Here is a 15,559-nt window from a genome sequence, read left to right as displayed (position 1 = left end):
CCTGTATACACCGCACCTATATACAGTGTGTCCACCCATATCCTGTATACACCGCACCTATATACAGTGTGTCCACCCATATCCTATATACACCGCACCTATATACAGCGTGTCCACCCATATCCTGTATACACCGCACCTATATACAGTGTGTCCACCTATATCCTGTATACACCGCACCTATATACAGTGTGTCCACCCATATCCTGTATACACCGCACCTATATACAGTGTGTCCACCCATATCCTGTATACACCGCACCTATATACAGTGTGTGCACCCATATCCTGTATACACGGCACCTATATACAGCGTGTCCACCCATATCCTGTATACACCGCACCTATATACAGTGTGTCCACCCATATCCTGTATACACCGCACCTATATACAGTGTGTCCCCCCATATCCTGTATACACCGCACCTATATACAGTGTGTCCACCCATATCCTGTATACACCGCACCTCTATACAGTGTGTCCACCCATATCCTGTATACACCGCACCTATATATAGTGTGTCCACCCATATCCTGTATACACCGCACCTATATACAGTGTGTCCACCCATATCCTGTATACACCACACCTATATACAGTGCGTCTACCCATATCCTGTATACACCGCACCTATATACAGCGTGTCCACCCATATCCTGTATACACCGCACCTATATACAGTGTGTCCACCCATATCCTGTATACACCGCACCTCTATACAGTGTGTCCACCAATATCCTGTATACACCGCACCTATATACAGTGCGTCTACCCATATCCTGTATACACCGCACCTATATACAGTGTATCCCCCATATCCTGTATACACCGCACCTATATACAGTGTGTCCACCCATATCCTGTATACACCGCACCTATATACACTGCGTCCACCCATATCCTGTATACACCACACCTATATACAGTGTGTCCACCCATATCCTGTATACACCGCACCTATATACAGCGTGTCCACCCATATCCTGTATACACCGCACCTATATACAGTGTGTCCACCTATATCCTGTATACACCGCACCTATATACAGTGTGTCCACCCATATCCTGTCTACACCGCACCTCTATACAGTGCGTCCACCCATATCCTGTATACACCGCACCTATATACAGTGCGTCCACCCATTTCCTGTATACACCGCACCTATATACAGTGCATCCACCCATATCCTGTATACACCGCACCTATATACAGTGTGTGCACCCATATCCTGTATACACGGCACCTATATACAGCGTGTCCACCCATATCCTGTATACACTGCACCTATATACAGTGTGTCCACCCATATCCTGTATACACCGCACCTATATACAGTGTGTCCCCCCATATCCTGTATACACCGCACCTATATACAGTGTGTCCACCCATATCCTGTATACACCGCACCTCTATACAGTGTGTCCACCCATATCCTGTATACACCGCACCTATATATAGTGTGTCCACCCATATCCTGTATACACCGCACCTATATACAGTGTGTCCACCTATATCCTGTATACACCGCACCTATATACAGTGTGTCCCCCCATATCCTGTATACACCGCACCTATATACAGTGTGTCCACCCATATCCTGTATACACCGCACCTCTATACAGTGTGTCCACCCATATCCTGTATACACCGCACCTATATATAGTGTGTCCACCCATATCCTGTATACACCGCACCTATATACAGTGTGTCCACCCATATCCTGTATACACCGCACCTATATACAGTGTGTCCACCCATATCCTATATACACCGCACCTATATACAGCGTGTCCACCCATATCCTGTATACACCGCACCTATATACAGTGTGTCCACCTATATCCTGTATACACCGCACCTATATACAGTGTGTCCACCCATATCCTGTCTACACCGCACCTCTATACAGTGCGTCCACCCATATTCTGTATACACCGCACCTATATACAGCGTGTCCACCCATATCCTGTATACACCGCACCTATATACAGCATGTCCACCCATATTCTGTATACACCGCACCTATATACAGTGTGTCCACCCATATCCTATATACACCGCACCTATATACAGCGTGTCCACCCGTATCCTGTATACACCGCACCTATATACAGTGCGTCCACCCGTATCCTGTATACACCGCACCTATATACAGTGTGTCCACCCATATCCTGTATACACCGCACCTATATACAGCGTGTCCACTCGTATCCTGTATACACCGCACCTATATACAGTGCGTCCACCCATATCCTGTATACACCGCACCTATATACAGTGTGTCCACCCATATCCTGTATACACCGCACCTATATGCAGTGTGTCCACCCGTATCCTGTATACACCGCACCTATATACAGCGTGTCCACCCGTATCCTGTATACACCACACCTATATACAGTGTGTCCACCTATATCCTGTATACACCGCACCTATATACAGTGTGTCCACCCGTATCCTGTATACACCGCACCTATATACAGTGTCCACCCATATCCTGTATACACCGCACCTATATACAGTGTGTCCACCCATATCCTGTATACACCGCACCTATATACAGTGTGTCCACCCATATCCTGTATACACCGCACCTATATACAGTGTGTCCACCCATATCCTGTATACACCGCACCTATATACAGTGTGTCCACCTATATCCTGTATACACCGCACCTATATACAGTGTGTCCACCCATATCCTGTATACACCGCACCTATATACAGTGTGTCCACCCATATCCTGTATACACCTCACCTATATACAGTGTGTCCACCCATATTCTGTATACACCGCACCTATATACAGTGTGTCCACCCATATCCTGTATACACCGCACCTATATACAGCGTGTCCACCCATATCCTGTTTACACCGCACCTATATACAGTGCGTCCACCCATATCCTGTATACACCGCACCTATATACAGCGTGTCCACCCATATCCTATATACACCGCACCTATATACAGTGTGTCCACCCATATCCTGTATACACCGCACCTATATACAGTGTGTCCACCCATATCCTATATACACCGCACCTATATACAGTGTGTCCCCCCATATCCTGTATACACCGCACCTATATACAGTGTGTCCACCCATATCCTGTATACACCGCACCTATATACAGTGTGTCCACCCATATCCTGTATACACTGCACCTATATACAGCGTGTCCACCCATATCCTGTATACACCGCACCTATATACAGTGCGTCCACCCATATCCTGTATACACCGCACCTATATACAGCGTGTCCACCCATATCCTGTATACACCGCACCTATATACAGTGTGTCCACCCATATCCTGTATACACCGCACCTATATACAGTGTGTCCACCCATATCCTGTATACACCGCACCTATATACAGTGTGTCCACCCATATCCTATATACACCGCACCTATATACAGTGTGTCCCCCCATATCCTGTATACACCGCACCTATATACAGTGTGTCCACCCATATCCTGTATACACCGCACCTATATACAGTGTGTCCACCCATATCCTGTATACACCGCACCTATATACAGCGTGTCCACCCATATCCTGTATACACCGCACCTATATACAGTGCGTCCACCCATATCCTGTATACACCGCACCTATATACAGCGTGTCCACCCATATCCTGTATACACCGCACCTATATACAGTGTGTCCACCCATATCCTGTCCACCGCGATTAACTCGAGATCGGCGGCAGCTATAGGCATAGAAGTGGTGTCTAGGTATAGTAAAGTAGCCATGCGCTACACGATGAAACCACCTATAGCGCCACCTGATGGAAAACAACGGAGTTAGCATTTTTATCTCGAAAACGGAGCAAGAGAGAAAAAAAGTGAATTACAAAGTTTTGGGCCTCATCAATTCAATAGGAATCGACGGGTCAGACGGGGGAAGACGACACTTTGAATCTGGTGCTGCGGCTCGGTCTGACGGTGCCTGCTGTCTCCAGCATTTTGTTAATGGTGCTTCCTCATCTGTTGGGGAAATCTGTACTCATTTACCCTGATGACCTCCTCATGTAATCACCGGATTTTGGGTCTCATTTGGAACGTGTCAGACAAGTGTTACAGCTCCTCAGAGAGAAGACGTTGTACGCTAAATAGCTGGAGACGTGTGTTCTACGCTCAGACACTTCCATTTTTGGGTTACATTATCAAGCCTGCAGGTTTTTGGATGGATCCCTCTAAATAACAAACGATATTAAAATGAGAGCACCCTGAGAACCTCAAAGGGGTCTTCCCATCTAAAAGTTGTCCCGGACCCCGGCTCCGGTCACACGTCCCCTCAGTAATCGGCATTCTAGTTTATCTCAGTACATTTATTGTTATATAGAAAACACAAGATGTGAGGGTTAATTATTCTGAAGCCAATGACGATGGCGCTGATGGTGGAGACGGCGCTGATGGTGGAGAGGGCGCTGATTGTGGAGAGGGCGCTGATGGTGGAGAGGGCCCTGATGGTGGAGAGGGCCCTAATGGTGGAGAGGGCGCTGATGGTGGAGACGGTGCTGATGGTGGAGATGGCGCTGATGGTGGAGCCGGCGCTGATGGTGGAGACGGCGCTGATGGTGGAGACGGCGCTGATGGTGGAGACGGCGCTGATGGTGGAGAGGGCGCTGATTGTGGAGAGGGCGCTGATGGTGGAGAGGGCCCTGATGGTGGAGAGGGCCCTAATGGTGGAGAGGGCGCTGATGGTGGAGACGGTGCTGATGGTGGAGATGGCGCTGATGGTGGAGACGGCGCTGATGGTGGAGACGGCGCTGATGGTGGAGACGATGCTGATGGTGGAGACGATGCTGATGGTGGAGATGGCGCTGATGGTGGAGACGGCGCTGATGGTGGAGACGGCGCTGATTGTGGAGAGGGTGCTGATGGTGGAGAGGGCCCTGATGGTGGAGAGGGCCCTGATGGTGGAGAGGGCGCTGATGGTGGAGAGGGCCCTGATGGTGGCGACGGCGCTGATTGTGGAGAGGGCGCTGATGGTGGAGAGGGCGCTGATGGTGGAGAGGGCGCTGATGGTGGAGACGGCGCTGATGGTGGAGAGGGCGCTGATGGTGGAGCCGGCGCTGATGGTGGAGACAGCGCTGATGGTGGAGACGGCGCTGATGGTGGAGATGGTGCTGATGGTGGAGACGATGCTGATGGTGGAGACGATGCTGATGGTGGAGATGGCGCTGATGGTGGAGACGGCGCTGATTGTGGAGAGGACGCTGATGGTGGAGAGGGCCCTGATGGTGGAGAGGGCCCTGATGGTGGAGAGGGCGCTGATGGTGGAGAGGACGCTGATGGTGGAGACGGCGCTGATGGTGGAGAGGGCCCTGATGGTGGAGAGGGCCCTGATGGTGGAGAGGGCGCTGATGGTGGAGAGGGCGCTGATGGTGGAGAGGGCCCTGATGGTGGCGACGGCGCTGATTGTGGAGAGGGCGCTGATGGTGGAGAGGGCGCTGATGGTGGAGAGGGCGCTGATGGTGGAGACGGCGCTGATGGTGGAGACGGCTCTGATGGTGGAGACGGCGCTGATGGTGGAGACGGCGCTGATGGTGGAGACGGCGCTGATGGTGGAGAGGGCGCTGATGGTGGAGATGGCGCTGATGGTGGAGACGGCGCTGATGGTGGAGAGGGCGCTGACGTTGGAGACGGAGCTGATGGTGGAGACGGCGCTGATGGTGGAGACGTCGCTGATTGTGGAGACGGCGCTGATGGTGGAGACGGCGCTGATGGTGTAGACGACGCTGATGGTGGAGACGGCGCTGATGGTGGAGACGATGCTGATGGTGGAGACGGCGCTGATGGTGGAGACGGCGCTGATGGTGGAGACGGCGCTGATGGTGGAGACGGCGCTGATGGTGGAGACGTCGCTGATTGTGGAGAGGGCGCTAATGGTGGAGACGGCGCTGATGGTGGAGAGGGCGCTGATGGTGGAGACGGCGCTGATGGTGGAGACGGCGCTGATGGTGGAGACGGCGCTGATGGTGGAGACGGCGCTGATGGTGGAGACGTCGCTGATTGTGGAGAGGGCGCTAATGGTGGAGACGGCGCTGATGGTGGAGACGGCGCTGATGGTGGAGAGGGCCCTGATGGTGGAGAGGGCCCTGATGGTGGAGAGGGCGCTGATGGTGGAGAGGGCGCTGATGGTGGAGAGGGCGCTGATGTTGGAGAGGGCCCTGATGGTGGAGAGGGCGCTGATGGTGGAGAGGGCGCTGATGGTGGAGAGGGCGCTGATGGTGGAGACGGCGCTGATGGTGGAGACGGCGCTGATGGTGGAGAGGGCGCTGATGGTGGAGAGGGCGCTGATGGTGGAGAGGACGCTGATGGTGGAGACGCCACTGGCTCTTGTTCTCATTGTCCTGTATTTCTTAGGGTCCTGCAGATACAGACAATCTCCATGATTATTAATCCTACAGACATCGGGGTCTCATCCTGACATACAGCACATGCAGCTGCACGAGGGATACAGGAAATACCAGGAACCTGAGACAGAAACGTGCTCACAGAAGAAGACCATTAGTGATATTATGTATCCAGTGTGTCTATATCTAGAGTGTAATACCAACTCCGACCACACGGTGCGCCCTAGAGGAGCAGCACAGACAACAGTCATCCGGGTCCAGCAGCACAGTGCCACCCACTGGTCAGAGATATACTGCGCCACCTACTGGTCAGAGATATACTGCGCCACCTACTGGTCAGAGATATACTGCGCCACCTACTGGTCAGTGATATACTGCGCCACCTACTGGTCAGAGATATATTGCGCCACCTACTGGTCAGAGATATACTGCGCCACCTACTGGTCATAGATATACTGCGCCACCCACTGGTCAGAGATATACTGCGCCACCTACTGGTCAGAGATATACTGCACCACCTACTGGTCAGAGATATACTGCGCCACCTACTGGTCAGAGATATACTGCGCCACCTACTGGTCAGAGATATACTGCACCATCTACTGGTCAGAGATATACTGCGCCACCTACTGGTCAGAGATATACTGCACCATCTACTGGTCAGTGATATACTGCGCCACCTACTGGTCAGAGATATACTGCGCCCCCTACTGTATGACTTACCCCGGGGGGCTGGTGATCGCATTATACAGGACCCGGACGGGCCTCCACATAATCTAAAGATAAACATAAAATCCATAGAAAGAAATGTTAAATGAGACAATAAATCCTGCACTCGAGGGTCGGACGGGTGCACAATATATACCACCCCTCACAATATACCGCCCCTCACAGTATGGAGACCCCGCCAGAGGGAACAATATACCGCCCCTCAGAGTATAGGACACCCAACAGAGGGAACAATGGGGTCCGGAGGGTCTGAGCAGAGACTGATAAACACGGTGCCCCCTAGTGTGACAGATAAGACCAGGCTATCATGCAGGAGATGTGGCGGATGGTCAGTGGTGGGCGCGGTATTGGGGAAGTATCACCCCCATCATCATAAGACGTTCCTTACCGTGACACAGTGAATCCAGCAATCGCAGACGGCCTGAATCACATTCACTGGCATCTGAAAAGACAGAAATCGTATAAAACTCCTCCATCCCCGGAATATCCTGTCACACCGCCCATCACCGGAATATCCTGTCACACCGCCCATCACCCGAATATCCTGTCACACCGCCCATCACCGGAATATCCTGTCACACCGCCCATCACCGGAATATCCTGTCACACCGCCCATCACCAGAATATCCTGTCACACCGCCCATCACCGGAATATCCTGTCATACCGCCCATCACCGGAATATCCTGTCACACCGCCCATCACCGGAATATCCTGTCACACCGCCCATCACCAGAATATCCTGTCACACCGCCCATCACCAGAATATCCTGTCACACCGCCCATCACCGGAATATCCTGTCACACCGCCCATCACCGGAATATCCTGTCACACCGCCCATCACCGGAATATCCTGTCACACTGCCCATCACCGGAATATCCTGTTACACCGCCCATCACCATGTCTGAAGGTCTCACCCATCAATGAATAAAGAGACATCACAGAACGCGAATATTCCCGACATTACACAGGGGATCCAGATACAGTCCTGACATCAAGGGCCCATGTCAGGAAAGAGCAAAAGCTTCCTGACCTCTGGTGTCAGTAACAGACGGCTGGTGTCAGGGAGGTGTGGCACCCCTGAGGCTTTGGGCGCCACAGGGTACTGCACCTCGGCCCGGATACAGAGGAGGTCATCACTGGTAAACCACCACAATCCATACAACATACAGTTAGTTGCCCTTCCACTGGGACTGGGCTAGGGTAGGTGCTGGGGGTGGCCATCATGAGGAATGGGAGCTCCTGCCCACTAGTTTAGCAACCTGGGGGGTGGGGCACGGTTATGGGAAGTAAGGAGTCACATGACACATAGTGAGTCAGTCAGGAGCAGGTGACAGGAGAGGACACGAGAGCAAGGGACCCGTGGTCAGGAGCTGGAGGCTCGACCCGGGTTCTTAGGAAGAAGGGGGTGTGACGGGAGTGTACAACAAAGCAGAGGATGGATGAGGCCGAGGGACGATCCAACAGGTTTATTCACAAGAACACTGGAACAGCACACGATAAGTCCATGTAAAACAGATTCGGGGGCCCTTCCCGACAATCCTCGGACTGGATAACAAAGCAATCGTCCTTACAGTAGTCCAAAGAGTTCCACACAATCCCACGGGCCGCCACACAGGCCTAGCTCCGTCCGTGTCCACAGCCACCCAGGCTGGGATCTCCTTCTTCCCTTAGTTTCAGCTCACTCTGAAGTTACAAAAAGGGAAATGCATTGTCTGTGCTCCTTGACCAGCCCACCATGTTCAGGGAGTAGGGGTCACACATCCTATCATCAATGGTTTGGTCCATCACAGTACTCTGATATGTCTGCCAGCCACAGTAGATGAAGGGATCCCCTGCTGTGCAGAACAATGACTATTCCTTCACTGGCCAATGCAATTACAGACTAGATACACAACTCTGGATAGAAGACAACAGGCTATTTACATAATCACATTAGATGCCAAGACTGCAATTGTATGAGAGAGACACATTGAGACCAGTAGCTCCACAAGGAAATACATGAATTACAACTAATGCAACCAGGGAAAAGTTACATGACATATTATACAAAATAAATGACAGGGAAATATACATATCATGACATATTATACAAAATAAATGACAGGGAAATATACATATCATGACATATTATACAAAATAAATGACAGGGAAATATACATATCATGACATAGTATCACAGCATATACAGTGAGAGGGTAAATTACATCTTCACAATCCCTCCCCCTCCCAACTTGTGTACGTACTAGGGACCTCTACAGGTCACTGGTTAAGTACACAAAGGCAGAGCGTTACTTACATGTGGCTTCATGCAGCCACGAATTGGCATCGTAGCTCTCCCACATCATTGCCCAGGAGAACAGCTGCAGGCAGACCACCCATCACCCCAACCACACATCGCCTGACCCCAAAACCAAAGTTCAGATCCACAGTGGCTGTGGGAATAGTCCTCCATTGTCCACCAGCCAGTTCAATGACAATCCCAGGTCCTCTATGGATTGCCTCAGGCCGAACCACTCGGGGATCAGCCAGTGTGAGGAAAGCACCCGAGTCACAAAATCCAACAAGTCTCTGTCCATCCAGCACAACCTCCTGTAAGTGCTTACCTCGATGAGCAGAAGTCGTCATAACTGCGGGTCGCACCCCGTAAACTCCTGGTGGTGCAACATGGGGGGCTGAGTCACTAGGCCAGTCCTCACATAGCGGTGCCACATCTTCCTCCATGGCACTGGGCTGTAAATAATTAACAATCCGATTGGGTGCAGGATCAGTCCTCATTTGAACAGCTGGGCAGGAGACTTGCCAATGCCCTGGCTGTCCACATTGATAGCATCTGAGCTGGGTCTCCCTCCATCCAAGGCGTCCTCTTGGGTAAGGGGTAGGGGAACTTGGAGGCCGGCTCCCACCTGAAGGTGCTGTAGGGGTTTGAGGATGATTCCTCCATGGGCTGGCTGGGCATGAGGCCTGCAAATGCCCGGGATGCCTACAAACATAACACCTGCGCTCTGTTACTTCCTCTCCCCGGCGTATTCCAGAAAGTGCAGTAGAAGCAACTGGAGGCACATTAACACGGGTATCAACATGTGGTGGCTTAGAGGAACGGAGAACAATGGGGACAGGATAACTGGGGGCATCCGGTGTTGTGGAGCTGTTAGGCGTCTCTCCATCCTCCAACAGAACCCTCCACTGAGGCTTGATAGTGAGCACCTCATCAGCTAGAGCAGCAGCTTCCTCCACTGTCGCTGGTTTTCTCTCACGCACCCATTCCCGGATCTCAGCGGGGCACTGGGCAAAGAATTGTTCTTTTAGGATGACCTGCAGGAAGGTCTCCCAAGATAAGGCCCCCTCTCCCTCCAGCCAGCGACGGCACACTTGTTTCAGTCTGTGGGCAAACATCTTGAAAGACACTTCTCCATCACAGGCTAATGTACGGAACTTAGTCCTATAAGTATTTGGGGTCACGGCATAATGTTCCAGAATGGTCTGTTTTATCTCCCCATACTCACAATTCCACTGAGGGTCCATAGCTCTATAGGCTTCAGCAGCTCCACCCTCCAAGAGGCCCACCAGGTGTCTGACTCGCTCTCTTTCTGGGACTTCCATTAATCGGCACTGATGCTCAAAGTCCTGAAAGAAGCCCTCAATGTCACCTGCAGCTTCATTAAATGGCTTAAAGTCCTTGCGGGACACTCTGGAGAATTCCCTCATAGTGGGTGCTGTGGTTACAGTTTGTCTGGAGCCTCTAGCTGCTTCCACAGCAAATCTCCTCTCCAGCAATGCTGCCCTCTCTTGAGCTCTGCGAATAGCCTCCATCTTATATTCAATGGTGACCTCATCTCCCAGCAGTGCCATCTCCTCCACATACCACACAACCCACTGACTTTTTTGGGTATTTACCTCCGGCTGCCGTCTTTCTTCCGTTTGCTGTGAGGATCCTTCCTCCACGTCATTTTGCGAGCAGACTCCTTCTAGCGCCTCAATCAGCTGCTCCTTGGAGAGTCCCTTGAAACGAACTCCTACTTCACGGGCCTTTGATTGCAGGCTCCCCAAAGTCCAGGTCTTGTACTCTGCAGTGCTGGTTCCTGATGTTGAGCCATTGTCCTCCATTCCTTTTGCTCTGATCCCAGCGCTGCCAACCAGTTTGTGACGGGAGTGTACAACAGAGCAAAGGATGGACGAGGCCGAGGGACGATCCAACAGGTTTATTCACAAGAACACTGGAACAGCACACGATAAGTCCACGTAAAACAGATTCGGGGGCCCTTCCCGATAATCCTCGGACCGGATAACAAAGCAATCGTCCTTACAGTAGTCCAAAGAGTTCCACACAATCCCACGGGCCGCCACACAGGCCTAGCTCCGTCCGTGTCCACAGCCACCCAGGCTGGAGCTCCTGCTCTCTTCAAGTTTCAGCTCACTCTGAAGTTACAAAAAGGGAAATGCATTGTCTGGGCTGCTTGACCAGCCCACCATGTTCAGGGGGTAGGGGTCACACATCCTATCATCAATGGTTTGGTCCATCACAGGGCTCAGATATGTCTGCCAGCCACAGTAGATGAAGGGATCCCCTGCTGTGCAGAACAATGACTATTCCTTCACTGGCCAATGCAATTACAGACTAGATACACAACTCTGGATAGAAGACCACAGGCTATTTACATAATCACATTAGATGCCAAGACTACAATTGTATCAGAGAGACACATTGAGACCAGTAGCTCCCCCAAGGAAATACATGAATTACAACTAATACAACCAGGGAAATATACATATCATGACATAGTATCACAGCATACACAGTGAGAGGGTAAATTACATCTTCACAGGGGGATCCCAGGGTTTGCGGGGAGTGCAGCAGGCACCCGTGACCCGTTCCCTGGCCCAGGAGCTGGGGTGGAGGGAAGACCAACAGAAATGACACACAGAGGGAAACACCGGCCTTGACCTCTGAACTATTTGGGATCGGCTGGAGCCCTTCACAGCGGGACACAGCAATCCAAAGGCGGTGACTTCAGTGAGTAAAGACCTTTGACTGCAACCTCTGTGTTGTCCCATCTCTACCGGCGCCATCGCCCATACGCTCCAGCGCCATCAGCTACTACTACACCCATCATCCTCCCTGGGGTCAAGCTCTACCTGTGGAGAGCTGTAACAACCAACAACCAAGCTGTGTCACCATCTGCCCCAGAAGACATCCCTCCCACAGCGGCGGCTAATGACTGGCCGTAGACCACAGGTGGTATCACGAATACAAACTCTCTCCCTTGTAAATACACCCCATCTCCCCTTTTTATTGACACCACCGGGTCACAAAACCGGGCCTGGCCGCTGTGACATCCCAAACCTTACACCAGCCCGGTGACGAGTAACCCCAGGACCCCGTGAGCGCGTCAGAGGCACAAAGCTTCCTGACCTCTAGTGTCAGTAACAGAGGTCTCGTGTCAGGAAGGCAGAAAGCTCCTGACCTCTGGTGTCAGTAACAGAGGGCTCGTGTCAGGAAGGCAGAAAGCTCCTGACCTCTGGTGTCTGTAACAGAGGGCTCGTGTCAGGAAGGCAGAAAGCTCCTGACCTCTAGTGTCAGTAACAGAGGGCTTGTGTCAGGAAGGCAGAAAGCTCCTGACCTCTGGTGTCTGTAACAGAGGGCTTGTGTCAGGAAGGCAGAAAGCTCCTGACCTCTGGTGTCAGTAACAGAGGGCTCGTGTCAGGAAGGCAGAAAGCTCCTGACCTCTGGTGTCAGTAACAGAGGGCTCGTGTCAGGAAGGCAGAAAGCTCCTGACCTCTGGCGTCAGTAACAGAGGGCTCGTGTCAGGAAGGCAGAAAGCTCCTGACCTCTGGTGTCAGTAACAGAGGGCTCGTGTCAGGAAGGCAGAAAGCTCCTGACCTCTGGTTTCAGTAACAGAGGGCTCGTGTCAGGGAGGCAGAAAGCTCCTGACCTCTGGTGTCTGTAACAGAGGGCTCGTGTCAGGAAGGCAGAAAGCTCCTGACCTCTGGTGTCAGTAACAGAGGGCTCGTGTCAGGAAGGCAGAAAGCTCCTGACCTCTGGTGTCAGTAACAGAGGGCTCATGTCAGGGAGGCAGAAAGCTCCTGACCTCTGGTGTCAGTAACAGAGGGCTCGTGTCAGGAAGGCAGAAAGCTCCTGACCTCTGGTGTCAGTAACAGAGGGCTCGTGTCAGGAAGGCAGAAAGCTCCTGACCTCTGGTGTCAGTAACAGAGGGCTCGTGTCAGGAAGGCAGAAAGCTCCTGACCTCTGGTGTCAGTAACAGAGGGCTCATGTCAGGGAGGCAGAAAACTCCTGACCTCTGGTGTCAGTAACAGAGGGCTCATGTCAGGGAGGCAGAAAACTCCTGACCTCTGGTGTCAGTAATAGAGGGCTCATGTCAGGGAGGCAGAAAGCTCCTGACCTCTGGTGTCAGTAACAGAGGGCTCATGTCAGGGAGGCAGAAAGCTCCTGACCTCTGGTGTCAGTAACAGAGGGCTCATGTCAGGGAGGCAGAAAGCTCCTGACCTCTGGTGTCAGTAACAGAGGGCTCATGTCAGGGAGGCAGAAAACTCCTGACCTCTTGTGTCAGTAACAGAGGGCTGGTATCAGGAAGGCAGAAAGCTCCTGACCTCTGGTGTCAGTAACAGAGGGCTCATGTCAGGGAGGCAGAAAACTCCTGACCTCTGGTGTCAGTAACAGAGGGCTCATGTCAGGGAGGCAGAAAACTCCTGACCTCTGGTGACAGTAACAGAGGGCTCATGTCAGGGAGGCAGAAAGCTCCTGACCTCTTGTGTCAGTAACAGAGGGCTGGTATCAGGAAGGCAGAAAGCTCCTGACCTCTGGTGTCAGTAACAGAGGGCTCATGTCAGGGAGGCAGAAAGCTCCTGACCTCTTGTGTCAGTAACAGAGGGCTGGTGTCAGGAAGGCAGAAAGCTGTGGCATCACCGCGTGAAAGGTCCCGGCAGGGCTCTAGTCATTGGATGGGTTCTTTGGATTTTACATCACTGTGACACAATCGCAGTATTTGAGTATGGACCGGACTCAGGTCTCATAGGCCTCCAGTATATGAGTGTATGAGGCTGCGCGGTCGGGGCAGGAGACCTGCACTCAGTCCATCCAGACCATCTGCACTCAGACAGTAATGTGTGAAAATGGCCTCACCAAAGTAACCACGGGGCTTTTAGTATCTAGTTTGAGGTCCTACGGCCATTCCCGAGGTGGTGCCTAGATGGCCGCTCTAAGCTACCTCATAAGTCATTATAAAGCCCCCGACACACTGGGCGCCATCTTGTAAATGACTTGGATGAGGCCTTACAGTACTGAAAACTGATAAAACCTGTCCTATCAGTGTGTGGAAGGTCCCGGCCGGGCTCTAGAGAGGATTCCTCTATTCCATAGGTGGGGGGAGCACCGGTGATGGATGGCTGGGGTTTGGGGCAGGAGACTACCCAGATAGTACAATCATTCTCTGGCCTGCGGCTCGCGCCCTTCCCTGCTGCAGTGACGTCAGTGTGACGCTCTGGTTGGGTAAAGCCATGACGTCTATTACATACCATGACCCAGAAGACGGCCATATTGTAGAAGAATAGAACCACCGACGTCACCATCTGTAATGACACAAATGACAAACGCGGTAAATAATGGCGGCTCAGCCACCGCCTCCGAATACTGATCATGGATGAGCTGAAGCGTGGAAGGTCCCGGCAGGGCTGGAGATCGGGGGATGGGTTTGTTGCCGGATTTTACTTTCTTGATGTTATATTACGCACCACGATAACCTGCCCCGGCACACTGCAGATGATCTTCACGGCTTCCACCAACGTCTAGAGACAAACATAAGACACAATGGGTTTAGATGAAGGTTCTCGAGGCTTCACATTGCAAAACCCATCAATGTTACAAACAGTGCAGAAGCCACAAAGGAGCAGAGCATGCTGGTCCGACCGGGGAATGGTAAAGACAGCGCCCCCCAGTGTGGAGAAGGAGCCAAAGGCAGCGCTGTCTGTAGACCTTATCTCTAAAGAATGAGAGGGCTCACAGGAAGAGTGTGGACCCAACTATAGACCATCATCCAGGGCTTCTACTTACCGAGGCGCTCTGGTTCCCTCCAGTTGTCCTTGAAGCTGTAGATAAGAAACACAAATGAGAAAGGCGGTCACACAAGAGTCATCTCCACCATGACAGTCCTCCAGAACTACATCTCCAGGTGTCCTGAGCACAAGAGAGGAGCAGAATCTGGACCCAAACTAATCAGGGCCAAACACGTCTCCACTCCTACTGTATGATAACCAGTGACCGATCCCGTCCTCCTCTACCAGACCGGACAGAGGGGACCTCCTGGTGCTCCTATCACGGTCCTCTCTGGGGTATCACATGGCAGAGAGGACACAGATAGTTCCCTGACAATGATGAGATTTTCGTGGCTTCAGAGACGTGGTGGACATACACCCAGTTATTACTAGCTGAGCTTGTGCTG

At 52.0% G+C, this 15,559-nt stretch overlaps 1 protein-coding gene across 1 annotated transcript; it reads right to left on the bottom strand.

Moving 5' to 3' along the window:
• Positions 1-4,321: 4,321 nt before the first annotated feature.
• On the bottom strand, positions 4,322-7,151 carry LOC142259429 (uncharacterized). The gene is made up of 2 exons (XM_075331840.1): positions 7,098-7,151; positions 4,322-6,388 (listed from the first exon to the last, which is right to left on the bottom strand). The coding sequence occupies exon 2, from the start codon at positions 6,365-6,367 to the stop codon at positions 4,325-4,327; it is 2,043 nt and encodes a 680-aa protein (XP_075187955.1). The 5' UTR covers positions 6,368-6,388; positions 7,098-7,151; the 3' UTR covers positions 4,322-4,324.
• Positions 7,152-15,559: the final 8,408 nt, after the last annotated feature.

The sequence above is a fragment of the Anomaloglossus baeobatrachus genome, assembly GCF_048569485.1.
Source record: "Anomaloglossus baeobatrachus isolate aAnoBae1 chromosome 7 unlocalized genomic scaffold, aAnoBae1.hap1 SUPER_7_unloc_3, whole genome shotgun sequence".
NCBI classification, from domain to species: domain Eukaryota; kingdom Metazoa; phylum Chordata; class Amphibia; order Anura; family Aromobatidae; genus Anomaloglossus; species Anomaloglossus baeobatrachus.
This window is presented reverse-complemented; position numbering and strand designations above follow the sequence as displayed.

Bases quoted from the DNA above. Each gene is read 5' to 3' on its own strand.
- LOC142259429 (XM_075331840.1), bottom strand. From the start codon at position 6,367: ATGAGAACAAGAGCCAGTGGCGTCTCCACCATCAGCGTCCTCTCCACC.